This window comes from Trichosurus vulpecula, chromosome 4, assembly GCF_011100635.1.
Source record: "Trichosurus vulpecula isolate mTriVul1 chromosome 4, mTriVul1.pri, whole genome shotgun sequence".
Classification (NCBI taxonomy): domain Eukaryota; kingdom Metazoa; phylum Chordata; class Mammalia; order Diprotodontia; family Phalangeridae; genus Trichosurus; species Trichosurus vulpecula.
In genome coordinates, this window is record NC_050576.1 from 257,360,172 (window position 1) to 257,383,849 (window position 23,678).

Here is a 23,678-nt window from a genome sequence, read left to right on the forward strand (position 1 = left end):
AATAAGGGGATACAAGCATCAAATAAAGTGCTTTTAAAATAAGGGGATACAAGTATCAAATAAAGTGCTTTTAAATTAAGGGGATACAAGTATCAAATAAAGTGCTTTTAAAATAAGGGGATACAAGTATCAAATAAAGTACTTTTAAAATAAAGTGATCCAAGTATCAGCTTCTACCTAGCCCAGGGTAATTTCAGTGACCACCCCTCCCCCCCCCCACGCTCCCCCCACCCCCCAGATTAAGTCCTGGAAAGGGTTCTAGCCTTGTGTCTCCCTCGATCCCAGCCTGATGGCCTTTGCAGGGAGAGGCGCTTATCATTACTCTTGGTGTTACCTTGAGAGAATTTTTAAAGCTGTATGAGGGAGACTTCTCGTGCCCATCCACACTGTCCTCTCGCTTCTTGCAGAAGAGCAGGAGCTTGGCGTAGAGGAAGAGATGCCGCTGCATGGGTTTGAACCTGGCCAAATCCTTGACCTTGTTGTGACCCTTCTTGTGGTCGGTCCAGACACTGAAGGAGCCCTGCATCAGCAGCTTGCCCAGCTCGTGAAGGTCTCCCTGGGGGATGCAAAGACACAAGGAGAAGGAAGCTGATGTCCACGAGGGAGGGAGAATCCTCATAGGATCCAAGATCCTGGCATCAGCAACTTAGATCTAGGAGGGACCTTAGAGGTCATATCATACAACTCCTTTATTTTACTTAAAAAATAAGATCTGCACATTTTATTGGTGTCTTTAGATACTTTCTACCCCCACTCTGGACAAAATCCTGTCTTGCAGCCATCAAAAACAATTCAGGAAAACTATCTAATTCAGAGATTGTGTCTAACAATGGAAACAACCATCTCTGCCAGCAGCAGCCACTACCTTTCTGACATGAGGCAGGAGGTATGTTTCATTATCTCTTCGGCTAGGTGGCTCGGTGAATAGAGCCCTCCACTGGGAATCAGCAAACTCAGAGTTCAAATCTACCTCAGACCTTCCTAATTGTGTGACCACGATAAGTCACTCATCCACGCCTCAGTTTCCAAAAGTGTAAAATGAGGATATTAAGAGCACCTACCTCACAGGGTTGCTGTGAGGGTCAAATGAAGTAATGAAAGAGTTCAGAAGAGTGCCTGGCCAAGGGAGGTACTTAATAAATGCTTATCTCTTTTTTTCTCTGAAGTCCCTTCTCTTGGCTTGTCCACTGCTCTAGAGTTCAACTTCCTTTTAGGGACCTGCCATTTCCATTGCAAAAGTCATTGTATGTATAATGGGTGCAGAGAGTTGGTTCCACCACCTCACTTTGACTAGTTGATGTAATGACCAGAATTAAGGCATAGATAACAGAGTTAATGAGGTATTGATGGGTAAACCAATTGCTGGGAGGTAACCAGGCCCTGTTATCTCTTTTTTGTTTGTTTGTTTTCTAATTTAATTTAATTTTTATTTTATTTTTGGGTTGAGGGGGGAAGGCAGGGCAATTGGGGTTAAGTGACTTGCCCAAGGTCACACAGCTAGTACTTCTGTCAAGTGTCTGAGATCACATTTGAACTCAGGCTCTCCTGACTCCAGGATCAGCACTCTACTCACTGCACCAAGTAAAGAAGTTTCTCTGAAGGAATTGGAAGAACAACTGGCCAGTGGTGGGCTAAAGGCTGGCTGCCCAGATGGCCTTCCAGCCTTGGAGGCAGCTGAGGATAATTTAAGGCACATTGGAGACACCTTGTGGACTATGACCCCCATGCCTCGGCTGGAGGGGTCTCTCTGCCTTCTCCTGTCCATCCCCAATCAGTTCTTCTCCCAGAAAGAGACACTCCATCTATGGGGAAGCAGAGTCAAGACAGAATGCAAGAGAGGACCCACCCTGGCTATCAAGAGCTGAGCTACAGCAAGAAGCAGGCAAATCGCCAGCAGGAGAGCTGATAAACAAGCTGTCTAGATATACCAGGGTCTAGCGTGAGAAGAGCAGGGACAGGAGGGAGCCGACAGTGCCCAGTTGAGGCCATGGGTGACTGACATGAATTTGCCTTACTACCAGCGTGTCTTCATCTGTACCTTCTCTTCCTCCTGATGTTGTATGAATCTATGGGAGAGGATGCCCCAGGTTCATAAGGGGACTTTGCGTAGCTACTGTTCTCACTACCCCATCTAAGTAAAATGCTCTTGCTTTGAGGTAATTGTGTATATTGTCTGATTATTATGGGAAAGCACACTGGTGGAGGCCCATCAGCTACATTTTAGGAGCATGGACCCATAGAGTAACCTTTGAACTTGAGGTAGTAATCACCCCCTTACGAAACTCAACTTGCAAATCTGTAAGGGGTGAGTTGGGGATGTAGCCCAGAAGTTATAAGAGAGAGAGAGACAGACACAGAGACAAAGACAGAGAGAGAGAGAGTTATAGCTATAAATAGATATACTGAATCCATATATATTATATAGACATGTATACTGATTATATATACATATTATGGACATCTATTTAGCACAGTAGATAGAGCGCCAGGCCTGGAGTCAGCCTTAGACACTTACTAGCTATGTGACCATGGGCAAGTCACTTAACCCTGTTTGCCTCAGTTTTCTCATCTGTAAAACAGAGATAATAATAGCACCTCCCTCACAAGCTTGTTGTGAGGATCAAGTGGGATAATATTTGTAAAGAATTTTGCAAACTTAAAGCACTATATAAATTCTAGCTATTAATTTGCACTAATGAGACTGTGGTGGAAGTTATCTAAAGCAAGAAATAATCTCAAAAAATTCCATTCGAAATTGTCATGAAGGACATGCTTCTCTGCCCCACCCACTTTCTCCAGGTACCAGCAGGTTTTTGCCTCATAGATGGCAGCAGTAGTGGTAACCAAGAAGCAACAGGGGCAGGCACATTAGGATGGAAATTTTGCTAGTGAGAATTCACAAAGTGAGCCACTCATGGGATCAGGGGATCACAGATCCAGAGCTGGAAGGGACTTCAGAGGCCATTTAGTCCAGAAGCCATTTATTTACTTTACAAATAAAGAAACTGAGACCCAGGAAAGTCAATCTACTTGTCCAAGGTCACAAATCAAATATCAAGAGCAGATTAGAAATTTAAGAAAAAAATTCAAGAGCAGCAGAGATTGGTCATATATGCAAATAGTAACGGAAGACAGCCCCTGCTCTCAAGGAACTCAGATTTTAATGAGAGAGACAATACATACAGGAAGGCTCAGCTGCAAGGCAGATGGAAAGGTCCACTGATGCAGTATAATGGGGACCGGCTGCTACACAGAGCACCTCTGCCATCTTCTCCCTGTGTAGGGATGCTAGAGAACCTGCTTCCTGGAGAGGTGATGGTGTGTGCTGGAAATGCTTTGGAGAGACGTGGAACACATGTAGATATTCTGCAGTTGGATTTGGTTGGCTAATCACATGGTGAATAGGAGGCTCTTTGGCTGCTAAGGCATTCCACAGGGATTAGCACTGAAATGTTTGCCATTTTTCTCTTTGGCTATACTCTAGTAATTTGACTCCATTGATGGTTTCCACTGACAGGAAGCAAGTGGAGGGGAGAGGCCTTTGGCAGTTATTTAGTAACTGAACATGAACCTGGTGGGGCCATCTTATGTAGAAATTAATTTTAGTCTGATCCCATTCTCCCTGGGAATCAACGTGGGATAGGGGAAAGTGTACATCCCCAAGCAACTGGAAGGAAATGTACTTTTGTGATTGTGATATCTTTAAAGTAAAAATTCCTTTGCAAAATCTAATTGATGGTAAGTGGTTAAATGGAACCAGGGTGCTACTCACTGGCACCTAACAGTGGAGGAAACATAACTGGGGCAGGGGGGTGGTGGCTCAAGCCGATAACATTAGAAAGAAGCCATCCTGAATTCTTTGGGGGTGTCCTAGAGGACTGAGGAACAACAACAACAAAACAAAACAAAACAACCAAAACTGAGTGCATTGTGTGAAGCCCAATAATCCCACGAACATTTTTTACTGCTAGCCTCATTAATCATTCTAGTGACCATATGAGAGCTGTTGGTAAACCCATCATCAAAACAGTGAGGAGGCACACTTGGGTAAAAAGAATGCTACAAAGTCCAGCACAGAAGATGAAGGCCGTGGCACAGTTAGAGTCACTGACCACAATAACTTAGTGGAATGGAATCTCTCTTTTCCTGCTGTATCTGTCATCTTGAAGGAAGTTGAGAAGATGCCCAAATCTTCCATTGGGCTGTTACTCTTGGGGGAAAATATCATTCAATTCCAAGTCCCTGAGTTCCTTCTGACCACCCAATATTATGCAAGGTACCCTGGGAAATACAGAAGACACCTAGATCCAGTCCTTCCTTTTGGGAAGCTTATAATTAATATCTTTTAACCATTTGTGTGGGGAGGGAAAAGGCCCTTCCATCTCACATTTCCAGGAGCAGGGTCACCATGGCTCCATGGGGATTGGCATCAGACAGCACAAGGTGTATGCCTTAAAGATGGGGTTCTTATTGGCCAGTCCTCCCATTACAATCATAAAACATCCTTTGGCATTCAATCCCATTCTTAAAAAGCCATTTGGTAGGGCATGGAGGTGTATACCTGCAATCACAGATACCAGGGAGGCTAGCACTAGAGGATCTCTTGAGCTCTGGAGTTTTGAGCTGTAACAGGCTGCGCTCATCAGGTGTTCCAACTAAAATTTGAGGCTGGTGTGGTGAGCTGGGGTGGGGGGTGGGGCAGACCAGGTTGCCTAAGGAAGGGCTTGGAAAAGGAGCAAGCTAAAGCTCCTATTCCAATCAGGGCAAGATCAGGCTGAGGGAGGGAGGGAGACCTAGTCTGAAAGACAACAACAACAACAACAAAAGCTATCTGTGAGGCATTCATGGAATGTGAAGATGAAAAAATGGCCCTTAAGAGGTTTAAGTTTTGGGAGGGGAAGTGGGATGATATTTATGAAGGGCAATGAGTAGATTAGATGGCCTCTCAGTTCTAGGTCTGTGATCCCAAGATCCTGTGAGTGACCCACTTTGTGAATTGTATACAAAAGGATATAACACAGTCTGATGGCGTCACACACACACACACACACACACACACACACACACACACAATTATTTCCACAGGCTGGGAGGAGAAGAACACTATTAAACTCTGCATTTCCATTTTCAAACCTCAGATCAACCTGTTTTGACTCCTTCCTGTGGTTGTTTCACAGCCAGAACCAGATCAGAAGTACCAAAAGGAAGAGGCCACGCTGGTGGGCAGTTGCCCAAAGCTCAGAGCTGGCCAGTTTCCTGTGTGACTGTGACTAAGGCCTTTACTTCCCTGGGTCCTTTTCCCCATTGAAAGGCTGGCCTCAAGCTGGTTATTTGGAATGACGTAGGGCTCCTGAAAGTGATGCTGATGTTCCAGGAGCACTCATGCTCTGGCACCCACATCAAAGGCACGATCATAATGCTGCCAAACCCAGATAATGAGATCTCATCCAGGGGCCACAGTAGCCCTCCCACCCAAGCTTGGTGAGCAAGATGAATCATCTTATGTGCCAACAGGCTTGCATCTGTCTAGATTTAATTAGAGGAGATGGCTGTTTCCTAACATTTCACACATGCCTTTTCCTCATCATTTCCTCCTCTCTTATATGATTTAAACTTGGATGGTAAGCATCTCGTTCCTGCCAGTGGCCTTCCGGGCACTGCTCTGGTATGTGAAAATGGAAATTTAATAAGAATGCTTCTGTTTACAGAGAAAGAGACAACCTGAGGAAGCTGACTCTTCCTCCCAGGGCCCATATGAACTCCCATCAGCCCCTCTGCTAGCTTGTATGGGGTAATTCCTGGAATGTAGGGATCCTATCTTAATTGTTAGGGACAGAGCCTTGCACACAGTAGGAACTGTGTGTATATTGAATGTAACTGTATAAAGTTATGGGCAAATCTCCTGAATAAAAAGGCAGATGAGTGATGCAGTCTGACCCCTGAGCCAGCAAGGCACAAGTTCAATTTTTCCCTTTGACACAACCTGGCTAAATTAGCCTGCGCAAATCATTTGGAGATAATGATATTTTTTTGGATGGGACTGTTATTTCATGACTAGAGGGAGGCAGAAGGAAGGAAACTCTCTCTCAAAACTGTCCAGCAATTCAGTTCTCAAGACTCCTCAGACTCAAAGGTTGTTACTATATGTAAGCATCCTGATGCATCTTAGTGAGCCCCTTCCCCTCCCCATTAATGGAGCAAAATCTTTCCTTAAACCTCTATTTTCATACTTCTTTGGCACAGCCAAAGACTTCTTTGTTGTTTCAAATCCATAACATTAATAAGCATTATCTTTGATAGTTGTCTTAATAAGCATTAAATGCTAGGCAACATGCTAGGCAACATGCTTTTTCAATCTAAATCAAGATAATGGTCAACAACATCTTCCTGGGGGGAAAAAGGCAAAATATAATAAATTGTCAGGTTGGGAGCTAGCCACTGTCGGATAACCTAATAATTAATGCAATAATTCAGAGCTAATTATTAACCAGGAAATCCAGTGCACCTAGTGTATCAGACACCAAATAACTATGGCAAGTTAGTAACTGATTAACAAAGTCAGTTCAAAGTTTCAAAATTGAATCAAATGAAAGATTTATGTCACCTGATCAACTAACCAATCGTTTTCCCAGTCAACAATACAGATGTGATATCTCTAAAAAATTTTAACATATTAATGTGTACTAAAAAAAGAAATGAAAGGGACTATGATATGGTAGAGAAAGGGCCAGTCTTGGGAGTCAGGAAGACCTACATTCAAGAGCCATTCGGATACATTCTAGCCATGTGACCCTTCGCTACAGATTTCTCAGGGCTCTCAGACAACTCTATATGATTATAAGTTACAGAGGATTTGCTGATGTGTTATCAGTGGGGGTGCATTTCTAGTCTGGGAATTCCTTATGCTAATGAAATATAGCCACTGATGACTCTTGATGTGGAATCAAGAATCATTCCTTCCATAGAGTATATGCTTGGTTCTCTATTCTCATAGCTACCAAAAGAGAGAAAAATAAACAGACTGGGTCTTCTGGGGTTCATGGAAATTGTGTGGGATTAGAGTACAGCTAAGGACTCATTTTTAAAAATTAATTTTCATTTGTTAATAAATGATTGAATAAATTTTTTTTTTCAGCAAGAAGAGAATTGGGATTTTCTCATTCTTACCCTGCTACCCCCACTCCCGTCAAACCATGTAAATATTTGAGAGAGCCAATAAGTCTTCAAGCCAAGGCCCCTGTACCTGCACCTACCCAAATGAGTTCTGATGCCTATATTTCTGTTCTATGCAGATGAAAACATCTCTGGCCCTGAGGAAAAGCAAGACACTGAAAATGCTACAAAAAGAAAAAAAAAAACAACTCTGAGCCATGAAGCTGAGCTATACTCTTGTTCCTACTCCCCACTCCCAGAAAAAGTTTCTTTGAAATTACTTGTTCCCTTCTTGCCTTCACTTCCATCTCCTCCCCAACCCCCATCCTTCTCCCTTCTGACTTGCCCTCTGGATGAGATGACCACTGCCCCATCTCCTGAGGTCCATACCTACCTCATAGCCAGTGATTGCGATCTGATGCATGGAATCATTAACTGATTTGATGATATCTAGGACAGTGGCCAGGGCTTCTTCCAGCTCTGCTGTGTCTTCTGAATTCTTGCTACACTTTAGCATCTCCTGTGGGAACCAAAAGATCATATAGGAAATCAAAAGGCCCAAGATCATCCTAATCTATTGTAAAAATGACCCCTGGATCCTAGATAAGACACTGACAAAGAAAATCAGACCCATCCCCAGCTGGGGGTACAGAGAAGGTGAGTCAACATTTATCTTTCAGATGAGCCACAGAATCAATTTCTTATTATTCTTATTATTTGGAGCTATTGGCAGGGGACTCAAGACCATCTACCAAAATGGTCCTAATTAATGGGAAAAACTTAGATAGAGGAAATGCATGTGTATTTTTCTTCTTGCAAGGCAAAGAGCCCAGGCTTTTAAAATCGAAAGAAAACAAACCTTTTAAAACAACCTTTTCCTGCCTGAAAGATACAAGGCAAAGAAACTTTTTTTCTGTGGTTTAGAAGAGAATCTTTTTCCTGTTACTTTCATTGCCCTGGGAATAGCTAAATGCAGATAGGAGCCTACAGTTGTGGATTGGGAGCCAGAAAGGACTTCAAAAGGACAACTGGTCTAATTGCCCTCATTTTACAGATGCGAAAAGTGAGGCCTGAGAGGCTGAGTGACATTCCCACGGTTGTGCAAGAAATAAAAGGCACAGCCAGAATTCAAACCCAAGTCTTGTGACTCCAGGTTCTTTGTACCTGCCATCTGTATTTATCACAACTGACATGACCAGAGTAATCCCCTCACCCAGATTTTAGGTCTAGGATCCTTCATTTATGATCATCACGGACAGAGAAAGATAAGGGACCTCCAAGTCCAAATCTCTCATCTTACAGATGAGGAAACTGAGGCCCATCAGGATTGAATGACTTACCCAAGGTCACACAAGTAGCAAGCATCAGAAATGGGATTTGAACCTAGGTCCTCTGATACTAGGAAGGGAAGCTGGTCCCCACTGATATCTCTCCTCATCAGCCAAGTACATACATGAAATTAAATTTTCCTTTCCCTAGCTCTATCTCATATCAGATTTTGTCAATACTTGCAAAACATAAAACACTCTGAATTGTGGAGAACAGGGACAGCTAAGTTGTGCCATAGTGCATAGAGCACTGGGTCTGGAGTCAGGAAGACTCATCATCCTGAGCTCAAATCCAGCCTCAAACACTTACCAGCTGTGTGACCCTGGGCAAGTCACTTAACCCTGTTTGCCTCAGTTTCCTCATCTGTAAAATAAGCTGGAGAAGGAAATGGAAAACCCCTCCAGTATCCTTGCCAAGAAATCCCCAAATGTGGCTGCAAAGAGTCAGACATGACTGAACGACAACAACAAGGGGTGGGGAGGATAATTGCTAATTAAAAGAACATGCTTATGGATTGGCCCAATGAGCATAACATGATTGGGAGAATCCTTACAACTACGAATGTTTGTCTTTGTGAGTACAGTGTTCAATCCACCAGCTCCATTCGTGGGCTATTTACCTATCTCCTAGTAAACACTCAAAGGTTCCTGTTTCCGGCTTGATTTCAAAATAGTTCTACAAGGCTAGATTGCTGTTTACGCCCTAAATGCCCCCTTCATTCTTCCTGCAGAGAACCCAAGTAAGGCAGTGGCTCCATAGTGGTGAGCTCACTGGCTGTTGGTAGCCTTGGTTTCAGAAACACAGAGCAGCAGGCCAGTGAATAAAGCAACTCAGGCATTTCCATCACACAATAGGCCACAAATTCTTACCCTCTTAAGAGTGAGATCCTCCAGTTCTTAAGGGAACACTGGCCTAGCTTCACCAAGGAAACTTAGGAAAAAGACACACAGGCTGGCTGGGTCCAGTTATATTTATTCTGAATCCTCCTTCCCCTGCCTTTTTCCCACAGAGATTGTGACAAAGAAAACCCAGGCCTCCTGACTCTAGATTCGGCATCCTGATTCCCTTTACCACAAGTTCAAATTCTGACTGTGACACTTAGTATCTTGGTAACTTTGGGAACACAACTACCCTGAGCTTTGGACAATCCCTAAGACTTATCTACTAAGTCCTAGGTTAATCTGTATTGGTGGACAGAGTTCCCACATGATGAGTTTCCCATGCTAAAAGATCATGGATCCTTGGTATTAGCATACAGGGTGTCCCAACAGTCTTAGCACATTTTTAAATAGCTTAAAACTATGTCCAGCTTTAACTATATCCAGTTTTAAGCTGTTTAAACTGCGCTAAGACTTCTGGGACATCTGTGTGTTTCCACTGTAATGTCCATTGAGCTAAAATTCACTCAATTATTATTTAGCAAAATATTGTCATTTCTGGGGTATTTTGGTGCTTTATGGAAATAATGGGATAGAAATCTATAAAATAAGAAGGTTGGACCAATTAGATGATCTCTAGGGTCTCTTCTAGTTCTAAATCCCACGATCCTCTGAATATTTGACGGCAGGGCTTCCCCAGAAAAATCGCTGACACACGGAGGCCACATCTATCATCCATTAGTTGCATTTTTCTGAAATACAAACTAGTGGCCTCATTTCTTTTACCTTTAAAAGCAGCTGGTACTTTGTGATTCTCTGGACTGGTTTTAAGAGGTATGCATCCAGGGAGAGTTTGTGGTCCAACTTGCGCTGACATTCCTTTAAAAAAGAAAAGGAAAGGAAAACGGGAGAGAAAGGAGAGTAAATCAGACAAGCATCGATAGAAAAGGCCCTTGGCTCCCGTATAGGAGCTGCTGGGTTGATCAGTTTGCATCATTTAATCATCTCATTCTCCAGTGTTTGGAGTAAAAGAGGTGTCCATAGACACAGGCCTTTGATGAGCAAGTCTGCTGGCAGGCAAGAGAATTTTAGGCTCTTCTGAAAAGAGCAGAGGTCCTGGTGAGAAGAATTTATACACTTCTCATAATGTGCTGGGTTTTGGTGGAAACCACACAGTTGAGAGTGTGTCCTTTCCCACACTAAGATCAGCTTTCAAGACACCTCCTACCACCAAGGCAAAGCTGGCTGATTTTGTTCCATAGCTATACCCCCTCCTCAGCTGAAGGTTCTTTCCATAGAGATTGAAAGGAAGGCTGAAGTAATGACTATAAGCCCAAAGTCTGATTTATTTTCATCTCTGCTTTTATCAAGGCTTTATATCCCTTCTCTAAAATACACTGGACTCTTTTAATCATGTAAGTCACATCAGCCCTAGGACCAAATTCCTCTGAGCAGATGACAAATTCTGGGCTTCTTTACATGGTGGTGGTGGTGATGATGATGAAGATAATAAATAACATTGTGGAGTAATGGATGGAGAACTGGCCTTGAAAACAGTAAGACATGATTTAAAGTCCTGCCTTTGATACATACTGGTTATGTGACCTGGGCAAGTGACTGAAATTCTTAGTGGACCAAAGTCAAGTTTATTTTTCACCTCTACTATCAAGAGATTATTATTATCATGCACTATCTCTACTTCATGTGTTGTCTGAAAAAAAGAAACTAGATACTTTTAATGAAATATGTCACTTTGCCTCTAGGATCAAACTCCTAGGAGTAGATGAAAAGATCTGGGTTTCTTTAAATAGTGATGATGATGATGATGGCGATGAGGATGATGTGTGAAGACAGAGAGCTGATCTCAGAAACGGGAAGACCTGGGCACAAATAATGCTTCTGATGCCTACTGGCTCCATGATCCCAGGGAAGTCACTTCAACTCTTAGTATTCTAAAAAACTCCCTAAATCTAGGTAAGTTGCAGAGACAGTGATGATCTCCATTGGTAGAAGGAATCTTCTCTCTAGGATTTCCTTATATCAACAAAGTCACAGGTTTGGGCCAAATAAACAAATGGCATTCGTGTATTTTTTTTTGTAAATTTATATAATATTTTGCCAACTTTTCCTTTCTTCTTTCTTTCTTTCCTTCCTTCTCTTTCTTTTTCTCTCTTCCTTCCTTCCTATCAGCTGTATTTATCTATCTTTCTCTCTGTACTATCTATCTGTTCTACCTACCTATCTCTATTTATCTACCTGTTCTATCTATCTTATCTATCTACTATGTCCACCATCTCTCTCTATCTCTCTGTCTTTATCTGTCTATCTATCTGTCTCTCATTTCACTTAAGTCTTACAACGTCCTTGGGAGGTAGATGGCATAGATATTACTAACCTCATCTATAAAGTGATATAGAGTCAAGTGAAATAGACTTAGGTGAATACCTTTGACCAGGGTCATCGAGCTAGTAAGCATTGAGAAGCCAGATTCAAACCTGGGAAGGCCCTCGTGACTTTGAATCCAGACCTGAGCCTCTGTACTCTAGGAAGAATGGTGGTTGCTGGCTTAAGGCTCTCAGTGATTTGTTCTGAGCTCTACCTGAAAGAATATGCTGTCTCCACATTGTCTCCATAGTGTTTCAGACCGCGGCTTATTTTGGCAGTATTTTTCATAGACTTGAAGATCCTCTTTCTGAAAAGGAGGAAAAAAGAAAACAACAAAAACAAATGAGTGAACATATTTCAGAAAATTGCTAGGTGGAAAGTCAGAATAGTTAATCAATCAACACTTATTTATCACCTATGTGCCATATGCTGTTCTAGGCACTAGGGAGACAAAGGCCAAAGAAAAAGATGAAACAATCCTTGCTCTCAGGGACCATATTTCCTAAGCTGCTGGTCAAACTCAAACAGAAATGGGGGCCACTCAGTTCGGTATAAGATGTACGTTGACTTAGAAAACCACATATTAACATTATCAGTGTTTTATTGTATTTTTATTTATTTGGTTAAATATTTCCCAATTACATTTTAATCTGGTTTGAGGCCTCAGGCGGCATGCACCTTTGACACCTTTGTTCTAAGCAATGTTGTTAATTCCAAGCTAATCATTTTTATCCTTCTGTCTGGAAAAATGGGGAAAATATATGAAAACCACTGAACTTTCAAAATCTTTGCATATTCTGCACTTTTTTATACCAAGGAAACTCCTTTCCCCTCATCTTTTCCCAGTATGTAGGTTCTGGCCAGTTAATTCATGCTCTGTGGCTGGGGCTCGTGGTTCTCCAGTTGTTAACCATGGCTTTCTTTTCTCCGCACCTGGTACTGTCAACCCACAAACTGTTACTTTGCCTTTACTAACTCAACCACAAGCAAAAAGCAACTTCCTCCTCCTCCTCCTCCTCCTCTTCCTTCTTCTTCTCTTCCTCCTCCTCCTCTCTGTCTTTCTCTCTGTGTCTCTATCTCTGTCTCTATCTCTCCTTTCTGAATCATTCCCAAAACAAGTGTTCTTCCAGTTTTTGATTAAAGACATCTGATGGTGGAGAAGACATTACCGTATTTCCCCATGCATAAGATGCACCCTTTTTCAAAAAATTTGGGGTCTAAAAACTGGGTGCGTCTTATACAGTGCTTGTAGATTTTTTTACTTGCATTTCCCGCTTCTTCGTGCTTGCTTATGCGCTCACTGTTTCATATTTGTTACCAGTATATTTGCCATGTTCTGCCCAGAAATGACTCAGAAAAGATTTTCATGCAGTGCTGAATTCAAGTTAAAAGTGATCCAGTTTGCAAAAGTGAATGGAAATCATGCTGCTGAATGTAAGTTTGGTCCTCCTCCAACTGAGAAAACAATCCAAGACTGGCTGTGGAAGAAGAAATCCTACTGAAAATGCCACAGCAGAAGAAGGCCATGAGAGGCAAGTCAGCAAAATGGCCTGATTTAGAGAGGGAATCGAAGATATGGACTGAAGAGCAAAGGGGAATTGGAATTCCTGTGTCACAAAGATGGTTCAGCATGAGGCAAGAAGAATTATTGATGAAAAAGAAGTTACTGATTTCAAAGGAGGACACAATTGGTGCTTCAGGTTCATGAAATGGAATGGATGGAACATGTGTACACGTGCCACACTTGCCCAAAAGATGCCTGAAAGCTATGAGCAGATGAATAAAACTTGAGGTCAATAACTTTATGTAATACATTTTTTTTTCAAATTTCGGGCCCCAAAATTAAGGTGTGTCTTATACATGGGGAAACACAGTACTTTCCAGGGGAGTCTGTTCCACTTTTGTCAAGTTCTAAGTGTGAGGAAGTTTTTAATATGCTAGAGCTGGGAATCTGCCTCCCTCTAAACCTGCTCCTAGCTCTGTCCTGGGACCAAGCAAAACCAGCCTAATCTCTGTTCCACACAGAGTTTGTCCTTCAAACATGTGAAGACCATCATCAGGCAGTGTGCTTCAGCAGAAAGAGGCCGGCCATTGGAGTCAGAGGTGGTTGTTGTTCAGTTGTGTCTGACTCTCTGTGACCCCATTTGGGGTTTTCTTGGCAGAGATACTGCAGTGTCTTGCCATTTCCTTCTTCTGCTCATTTTATAAATGAGGAAACTGAAGCAAACAGAGTTAAGTGACTTGCCCAAGATGAATACCAGTGTTCCTGACTCCGGGCTAGGTGTTCTATTCACTTTGCCATGTAGCTGCCCTGGAGTCAGAGGACCTGGGTCCAAATTCCATTTCTGGATTTTACTATCTGTGGACCTTGGATGAGTCACTTAGCCATACTATATCTCATGCGGCTGAACCAAACGGGTTCTGAGTTACTGGCCACCAATGAAATTCAGGGTCTCCGACAGTCTTTGTGGTGTCCCAATAGGCCGTCCCCTGGTCCTTCCAACTCTGGACCTAGGATTCTCTGCCTCCCTCCCTCCCCCAGGCTTCTCTTCTCCAGGTTAAACAGTCACTGTTCCACCAACCACTCTTCCTGTCTCTCCAGCCCCAACATTGCCCTTCCTTAAACCTCCTCTAGGCAGCTCCTTCTGAAGAGGACACAATGCTGTACAGAAGGCCAGCACTCTAAAGGTCACCATTACAGGGCCACAGATTTTGCGCTTGAAGGGAACTCAGACATCAGTAACTTCAACCCCTTCATTTAACAATAAAGGAAACGGGGGCATTTGCAGGTAAGCAGTTTGCTGAGGGCCAATAGTTAGTAAATGTCTGAGGCAGAATTTGAACTCAGGTCCTTCTAATTTCAAGTCTTGCTATGGCACCTGGCTGGGGCAGGGACACAGGAACAGATTCTCACCATGTGGGTTCTGTGAGGGAGGCCTTGTTTCAGTGCTTGGTCTATCAAATGGAAGAGGCAAAGGGTTCATCACTCTGAGTAGGTCCAGCTTGGGGAGGACAGATGGAAAATGAATGATTGTGAGGAAGAAAGGGTATTGGTCTGTACAGCACTCTAACAAGGGAGGGCAGTGGGCACTGCTTCCAAGCAGAGAGTATGGTCCTTCGACCCGTAAGAATGTGTGGCATGAATTTTTTTAAAGGCAATCAGGGTTAAGTGACTTGTCCACAGTCGTACAGTTAGTAAGTATTTAGACACTTTGATTTGAACTCAGGACCTCCTGACCCCAGGCCCACTGTTCTATCCACTGAGATACCTAGTTGCCTTTGTGTGGCACAAACTCTATGCCTTGGAATTTTGGATCTGAGGAGGGGGAAAAAGGATAAGAAAGACTCTGCTTCTTGAATCTCTACTTCAGGAATAAGCAACCCCAAGCACAATCTTTGTGCCACAGCCAATCGAGGCCCCCCTGGCTTTCTGATCACCTCCAATCCTCCTGTCACATTTGGAGACTATTATTTTAACTGACTTTAATGATGGCCCTGGGGCTTGGGTGGAGGAAGCTAGGTGAGACAGAGTATATAGAGAGGGCTGAATTTGGAGTCAGGAAAATCCAAGTTCAAATCCAACCTTAGAGGCTTATTAGCTGTGTGACCCTGGGCTAGTCACTTGACCTCTATGGAAATCTTGGAAACCCAACTCTAAAAAGGAATCAATAGACAGAGAAATCCTGCCTGTCCCCATGCCCACAGATCCTCCTTCCCACTTTTATGTTCTTCATAGTTCAACTGAAGGCTAAAAAGTGATTGGAAGCCAGCAAAATAACAAAAGGAATCAGTTGTTTTGGGCAGGAAACACAATGGTTTGGCCTCCTCAGGTTTCCTCCGAAGTGTTAACTAATGCCAGAAGTGTCCCTGGCCTCAGACTGCAATAATGGCTCTGCCAGTGCCTCGGGCTACATGACCCAGGCAATGCCCCCTTCTCTCTCTAACCATCACCAGGTCCCTCATTTTTAAAGTGAGGGCATTGGACAGGATGATCTTTAAAGCCCCTTTCGGCCTTTAAATGCTAGGCTCTTTAAACATGGTAGCCAATGGGGCATCAGAAATAGGCAGACGGCAACATGGAGAGTTCTCAGGTCTCTAAGCACCGTACTTCATTGTGACAGTTCCTCAATAGTCCTCCTTCCCACCTAGAGAAGGGGCTGAAAATTTTCTGATGTCACACAGGAAGACAAAATGTGCATTTTGTAACATTGGCAAAATCTGGGCCTGAACTGGGCAGCTAGGTGGTACAATGGATAGACTGTTGACTGATGTCAAGAAGACTCATCTTCCTGAGTTCAGATCTGGCCTCGGACACTTTACTAGCTGTGTGAACCTGGACTACTTTCCTTATCTATCAAATGAGCTAGAGAAGGAAATGGCAAACCCTTCCAGTAACTCTGCCAAGAAAACCTCAAATAAGGGTCACAAAGAGTTGGACACAACTAAAAATGACTGTACAACAAAAGGGCCTGCATCACGTCCATGGCTGGGGTGTAAAAAGGGACGTGGTCCAGGTGCCTCCTCCTCCTTTTGAATATTTGCATGTGTTCTCCCATCGCTCAGACCACTGATTTACGATTTGTACGTCTGTATCTTTTCTGTAGACCATTTTTTTTCATGTTCCTGAAGCTTGATGTACCCTCCCAGCACTCAGAGTGCTGTTCCCAGAAGCCTTTTGTTTCCTGCACTTTGTCCTTACCAGGAGATTGGGAGCCTTTACTTTTTTTGGCAGGAAGAAGGGAAGAGAGAATGGCCAGGTTGTCTTTGTCCAGGGGTGGGGAACCTGTGGCCTTGGGGCCACATGTGGCCTTCTAGATCCTTAAGTGTAGCCTTTTGACCGAATCCGAATTTGACAGAACAAATATACAAGGCCCCACGTGGCCTCACTGTCTTTGCCCACCATCATCTGTCACTTCAACTATAGCAGAAGCTCCAGGTTTCCCCTTGAAATGGAGACTCAAGAGATGCCCATTCAGACTGGTTGACTTGAACAATGAGTTGGACCTGAGCCCCTCAGAGTCAGGTAGACCCAAGTCCAAATGCTGTCTCAGGTAGTTACTGACAGTGTGACCATGGGCAAGCCAAGCAACCTGTCTTGGCCTCAGGTTTAAATGGCCTCCACAGCCTCTAAGGACCCCTTCAGTTCTAAATCTATGATCCTAAGTGTCTCCCATCTGGAAAGTGGGACTTCTTTCCTGAAAGATAGGTTTATAAAGCGTGGCAATCAACACTATACTGCCTGGCACACAGTAGGTGTTTCATAAATGCTTGATGGATTGCACGAAATTGATGATGGCTTATTAACTAATACCTAAGATGTATCTGAGTTTACGTGAGCATGGAAGCACCAGCTTCTGCCGCTGTTGGCTCCTTCGGGATGTCAGAGATCAACAGCATCTGAGCTGGAGCAGGGCTTGCAGGCCATCTGATCCAACCTGTCCCTGGTCAAGAACATCCTCCAGGGATGCCGTGGATAGAGGAAAAACTCTTCTGAGTTCAGATCCTGGTTCTGGAGCAAGCCTCTTCCTCACTGGCCTGGAGCATGACCCAATGGCCAGTTTCTAGTTTCAAAGCTATGACTGTTTGCCTGAGGATCCTCAATAAGGAGGAATCCAGCCCCAGCCCAGGCAGCCATCTACTCTTGGTTGGCTCCACTTTGTTGTTCTGTCTTTGCTGTTGTTGTTTTGAAGGCTGGCTCTCCCTACCTCTCTCAGGCTGGAAGTGCCACAGCCACTCATGGGCCCAATTCTAAAACTGATCAGTGCAGAAGCTGTGCCTGCTCTCTTTCTGACCTGGATCAGTTCGCCTCTGCTCGGGTAAACTGAGGCCCAGGTAGGCAGTGAAGGGGCTTGATCAGAAAATGAATAGCAGGGTCAGGCTGTAAAAATCATACTGGAAGGGATCTTAGAAGCCATCTAATCCAATCTCCCACATTTTACAGATGAGGAAACTTAGGCCAAGAGCAAGGAAGAGAATTGCTCAATCCACCAAACAGCCAATACGCATTTATTAAGCACTTACTTTGTACCAGCCAACATGCATTTATTAAGCACTTACTTTGTGCATAAACGCCCGACACTGTACCAGGCACTAGGAATACTAGACAAAAATGGAACAGTCCCTTCAAGCGACCCCAGAAAGGCATAGTCTCCTGTCCCCTGACCATGTTTCAACTTACTTATCCCTGCTTGGGTTGACCAGAATGAAGTACAGCAGGATGGCTATGCATCTAGTCCTAGACTAGGCAGATAGATACACAGTGTTGAGCTTGGAGTCAGGAAGACCTTAGTTCAAATCCTGTTGAAACCCTTACTAGTTGTGTGGCCCTGGGCAAGTCACTTTACCTCTGTTTACCTTCTGTAAAATGGGAATAATAAAAGCACCTACCTACCAGGGCTGTTTTGAGGATCAAATGAGATGACAAGGTTTTCAGAGTGTGTTATAAACATGAAACTTTAAAGCTTTGTGTAAATGCCCTTATTGCTACAGCCGCCATTATTGTATCTCTGACCCAATGACCTCTCTTGATCTGGGCATCAGCTTTTCACTACAGTCTCCTGAGAAAGCACTGGCATTTTAAAGAGCTTTATCAGACTGCTGACTCAGATTAAATTTATGGTCAATTGAAAACCACAGGTTATATCAAGTGTACTTTCTGCCAAGGGAACAAACTGAGGCTGTTGGGAAGGAAGGATGGGCCAAGGCCAGGCCTGTACAAAATCCAGGTCTCCAGGTGGTTCTCAGTTGGAGTCCTGATTCAGAATTTCTCTAGTTTTTTAGAGCAGAGACCTCCCAGAGGCTGGGCAGGGCCCGTGTGGATGTGGATGAATTATGGGGGACAGGCTCAGGGAGAGGTTCTGAAAAGACAGCACGTTACAGTGGGAGAGGCCCAAGTTTAATTTCAGCTCTTCTCTTTACTACCTGTGTGACATAAGACAAGTGACTTCAACTCCCAGCTCCTGTTTCCACATCTGTAAAGATGAGGGAATTTATTAGACTCTCGACTGGGGCTCACAGGACCTAAGTTCCAACCCCAGCTGCACCACTTACTATGTGCGTGTGCTTGGGCAAGTCACCTCAGGCCTCATTGTCCTCATCTCCCTGGAAGGGACCACCATGTTGTCCAGCTCCAATGGAGGTCCCTTCCAGTTCTAAATTTCATGAACCTGGGGCGGAGCCAAGATGGCGGTGGGTAAGCAGGGACTAGAGTGAGCTCCGTACCAAGTCCCTCCAAAAACCTATAAAAAATGGCTCTGAACCAATTCTAGAATGGCAGAACCCACAGAACAGCAGAGGGAAGCAGGGCTCCAGCCCAGGACAGCCTGGATGGTCTCTGGGTGAGGTCTATTCCACACGGAGCTGGGAGCTGGGAGCTGGGAGCTGGGAACGGAGTGGAGCAGAGCCCAGCCTGAGCGGCGCGGACCATGCAGACCAGAAGCCAGGCGGAGGTGGCCCTAGCGCCCTGAATATGTGAACTGCGGCAGTTACCAGACCCCTCGACCCACAAACACCAAAGACTGTGGAGAAGGTTAGTGGGAAAAGCTGCAGGAGTGGAAGGAGTTCGAGGTTCGACTTCCAGCCCCGGGGGCAGCGGAGGTGGGGCAACTACAGCTGTTGTTACTTCCGGCTCCAGGCTCACCTGGTGGGAGGAATTAAGTGGCGGATCAGAGCAGGAGTGCACAGCCTGCCGAAGATGTAAGCCCAGTCCGGGTTGGGGGTTGGGGAAGGAGCAGTGCTGGTGTGGCAGAGCTGGCGCCTCCCCCCCAAATGTGGAACATAGAACTCGTTAGTCTACAAGCAGTCATATCCCACTGAAAAACTCAAGGGTCAAGTTAGTTGGTTGGGAATATGGACAGGCAGCGAAAGCACACCCAGATTCAGTCTCAGACTTTGGATTCTTTCTTTGGTGACAGAGAAGACCAAAACATACAGCCTAAAGAAGACAACAAAGTCATAGAGCCTACAACAAAAGCCTCCAAGAAAAACATGAACTGGCCCCAGGCCATAGAAGAACTCAAAAAGGATTTGGAAAAGCAAGTTAGAGAAGTAGAGGAAAAATTGGGAAGAGAAATGAGAAGGATGCGAGAAAACCATGAAAAACAAGTCAATGACTTGCTAAAGGAGACCCAAAAAAATACTGAAAAATACACTGAAGAAAACAACACCTTAAAAAAACAGACTAACTCAAATGGCAAAAGAGCTCCAAAAAGCCAATGAGGAGAAGAATGCCTTGAAAGGCAGAATTAGCCAAATGGAAAAGGAGGTCCAAAAGACCACTGAAGAAAATACTACTTTAAAAATTATATTGGAGCAAGTGGAAGCTAGTGACTTTATGAGAAATCAGGATATTATAAAACAGAACCAAAGGAATGAAAAAATGGAAGACAATGTGAAATATCTCCTTGGAAAAACCACTGACCTGGAAAATAGATCCAGGAGAGATAATTTAAAAATTATTGGACTACCTGAAAGCCATGATCAAAAAAAGAGCCTAGATATCATCTTTCAAGAAATAATTAAGGAGAACTGCCCTGATATTCTAGAGCCACAGGGCAAAATAGAAATTGAAAGAATCCATCGATTGCCTCCTCAAATAGATCCCAAAAAGAAATCTCCTAGGAATATTGTCGCCAAATTCCAGAGCTCCCAGATCAAGGAGAAAATACTGCAAGCAGCCAGAAAGAAACAATCTGAGTATTGTGGAAACATAATCAGAATAACCTAAGATCTAGCAGCTTCTACATTAAGAGATCGAAGGGCTTGGAATGCGATATTCCAGAGGTCAATGGAGCTAGGATTAAAACCTAGAATCACCTACCCAGCAAAACTGAGTATCATGTTCCAAGGCAAAATATGGACTTTCAATAAAATGGAGGACTTTCAAACTTTCTCAGTGAAAAGACCAGAACTGAATAGAAAATTTGACTTTCCAACACAAGAATCAAGAGAAGCATGCAAAGGTAATCAAGAAACAGAAATTGCAAGGGACTTACTAAAGTTGAACTGTTTTGTTTACATTCCTACATGGAAAGATGATGTGTATGATTCATGAGACCTCAGTATTAGGGCAGCTGAAGGGAATATGCATATATATATGTTTATGTATATATATATATATAAGTGAATGTGTATGTATGTATATATCTATGTGTATATGTATGTATGTGTATGTATGTATATATATATATGTGTTTTTATATATATATGTAAAAGAGAGAGAGCAGACACAGGGTGAGTTGAAGATGAAGGGAAGATATCTAAAAGAAATAAAATCAAATTAAGGGATGAGAGAGCAACATACTGAGAGAGGGAGATAGGGAGAGATAGAATGGGGTGGATTATCTCACATAAAGGTGGCAAGAGGAAGCAGTTCTGTGGGAGGAGGTGAGAGGGCAGGTGAGGGAGGAATGAGTGAACCTTGCTCTCATCGGATTTGGCCTGAGGAGGGAATACCATACATACTCAGTTGGGTGTCTTACCCCACAGGAAAGAAGAGGGAGGAAGATAAAAAAAATAAAAGGGGGGGGGATGATGGAGGGGAGGGCAGATGGGGGTGGAGGTAATCAAAACAAACACTTTGGAAAGGGGACAGGGTCAAGGGAGAAAATTCAATAAAGCGGGATGGGTTGGGAGGGAGCAAAATGTAGTTAGCCTTTCACAGCATGAGTATTGTGGAAGGGTTATACATAATGATACATGTGTGGCCTAGGTTGAATTGCTCGACTTCTTGGGGAGGGTGGGTGGAAAGGGAAGAGGGGAGAGAATTTGGAACTCAAAGTTTTAAAAACAGATGTTCAAAAACAAAAAAAAGTTGTTGCATGCAACTAAAAAATAAGATACACAGGCAATGGGGCGTAGAAATTTATCTTGCCCTACAAGAAAGGAAGGGAAAAGGGGATGAGAGGGGAGGGGGGTGATAGAGGGGAGGGCTGACTGGGGAACAGGGCAACCAGAATATATGCCATCTTGGAGTGGGGGGGAGGGTGGAAATGTGGAGAAAATTTGTAATTCAAACTGTTGTGAAAATCAATGCTGAAAACCAAATATGTTAAATAAATAAATTTAAATAAAAAGAAATTTCATGAACCTATACCCTTGCCTCCTTTTCAAACACCATTTTTATCCTACTCTAGGCATTCCAAGAAAAGAATTCTTTCCCTCCATGATTTCTCCTCTTTAAGCACCGAGATCCAACCCTGTCAGATACAAAGACTCTTTCCTAAGGGTTCTTGTCTGGCAAAATGGAAAGAAGCCTTTGGTTAATCATTTCCTTTCAGATTCTTCTCCCTGACTAGATTGCGAAGTCTTTGAGCACAGGGGTCAAACATTATCACTTTTTGCAAGCCTGGGTGCTACTGCTTGACACATAGTGGGACATACAATGTCATCATAGATTTTGGCTAGAAAGATTGTTGGAAAGTATCAATTTCAACCAACTCATTTCACAGATAAGAAAACTGAGGCCCAGAGAAGTGATTTGTCCAGTGTGACATAGGTAATGAGTGGAAGAGCCATGACTTGTACCCCATTCCACCAATGCTTGTCAAATAAATGAATAAAGAATGCCAACCCAAGGTAGACTTTGGCCAGTGGGGCCATCAGACTGACAGGGCTTTCTGCCTATACATCTCTATAGCTGGACTTCTCAGATTTGAATACTTTTTAGAAAGATATTTTTCAATTTAGGAATTGCAGTTTTAATAGATTTAAAAGCTGTTTGTCACCTATTCCTGTCTCCACATGGAGGGCTCTTCTTTAATCTGCTTCTAAGACAGGGGAAGGGGTGGCAGAGTTGGCCTAATTGTGGTGTCTGGTCCCACCATCCCCCTCTGATAGGAGGGTTGATGGAAGGGCTCAGGTAAGCCAGTAAATATAATAGATGCATACAATCCACCCTGCCTCCTTAGCTAAGAAGCAATACCTCTTCATTTCGAAGATCTCAAGAATGCAAAAAGTGCTTTCAGAAGCAAGATAAATGTAGTTTCTAATTAGTTTCATGGTTTAAAAAAATTGTGCTACGTAAAGACCTATTTCTATAATTCCTTCTCCTAACACCATAACTCACATCACATTGGAGAAGACTTGAAAAAGGTTGAAACTTTCTGGAGAAAATAACTCCCCACCTTTGAAGGGTTTTTTCCAATAATTCCTCACCCACATTTTCTAGTTTTGAATATTGTTTGCTTTTTTAAAATGCTGTTTCATAAGAAGGGGACTTGCATAAGAAGACATTGCAATAACGACATAAGCCATCAAGAAGAGAGATGAAAATAATTGTTTACAATACTCTGAAATCTGATTCTTTTGGTGATTACCTAAATCTTAAAGGACCAAAATAATTGATCTCTGATGATAACTTTTGAAAGATTGTTTTTTAAAAAAATCCCCATTTTAGTCACTTTTTTTGCCTAATTCCAACTTGCTTCCCAGAATGGGTGTACCAATTCACAGTTCCAACAAAAGGGCATCAGCCCCTCCCCACAACATTGACTAGTTCTGTATTTTGTCTTTGCCAATTTGCTGGGTATGAGGTGATATCTCCAGGTGGTTTTGATTTCTGTTTCTCTTTACTATCTGCCTTCTCCTGCATCCTCTGGACTACTGAGCTCCATCATCCGGACCACCTTTGCACCCCAAACATCCCCCTAGGCCTCCTGGTCTGCCCTGTCATGGAACTTTCTTAGGAATTGTCTGCCTCATTTGCCACTGAATGCACTTAAATGAGTTCTCTCCCCTAATTAGAGTATGAACTTTCTTGTTTTTTTTCTTTGTAGCTGTGGTAGATAGTAAACACTTAATATATGCTTTTTCATTCATTTGTAATTATTAGCAATTTGGAGCATTTTTTTCACATAGTTCTTAATGATTTACAATCTTTTTCTGGAGGGCCATTTGTTCATATCCTTTGACCACTCATCATTTGGAGAATGACTT

The 23,678-nt window shown here is 43.2% G+C and overlaps 1 protein-coding gene across 1 annotated transcript in view; it reads right to left on the minus strand.

The window, feature by feature from the left end:
* Positions 1-23,678, minus strand: part of MCF2L2 (MCF.2 cell line derived transforming sequence-like 2) — a 280,804-nt gene that overhangs the window by 65,483 nt on the left and 191,643 nt on the right. The window contains exons 19-22 of the mRNA XM_036755690.1: positions 11,959-12,051; positions 10,146-10,238; positions 7,547-7,672; positions 335-556 (exon numbers count right to left, since the gene is read on the minus strand). Of these exons, the coding sequence (XP_036611585.1) occupies positions 335-556; positions 7,547-7,672; positions 10,146-10,238; positions 11,959-12,051 (534 nt within the window). The remainder of the gene's footprint in view (positions 1-334; positions 557-7,546; positions 7,673-10,145; positions 10,239-11,958; positions 12,052-23,678) is intronic.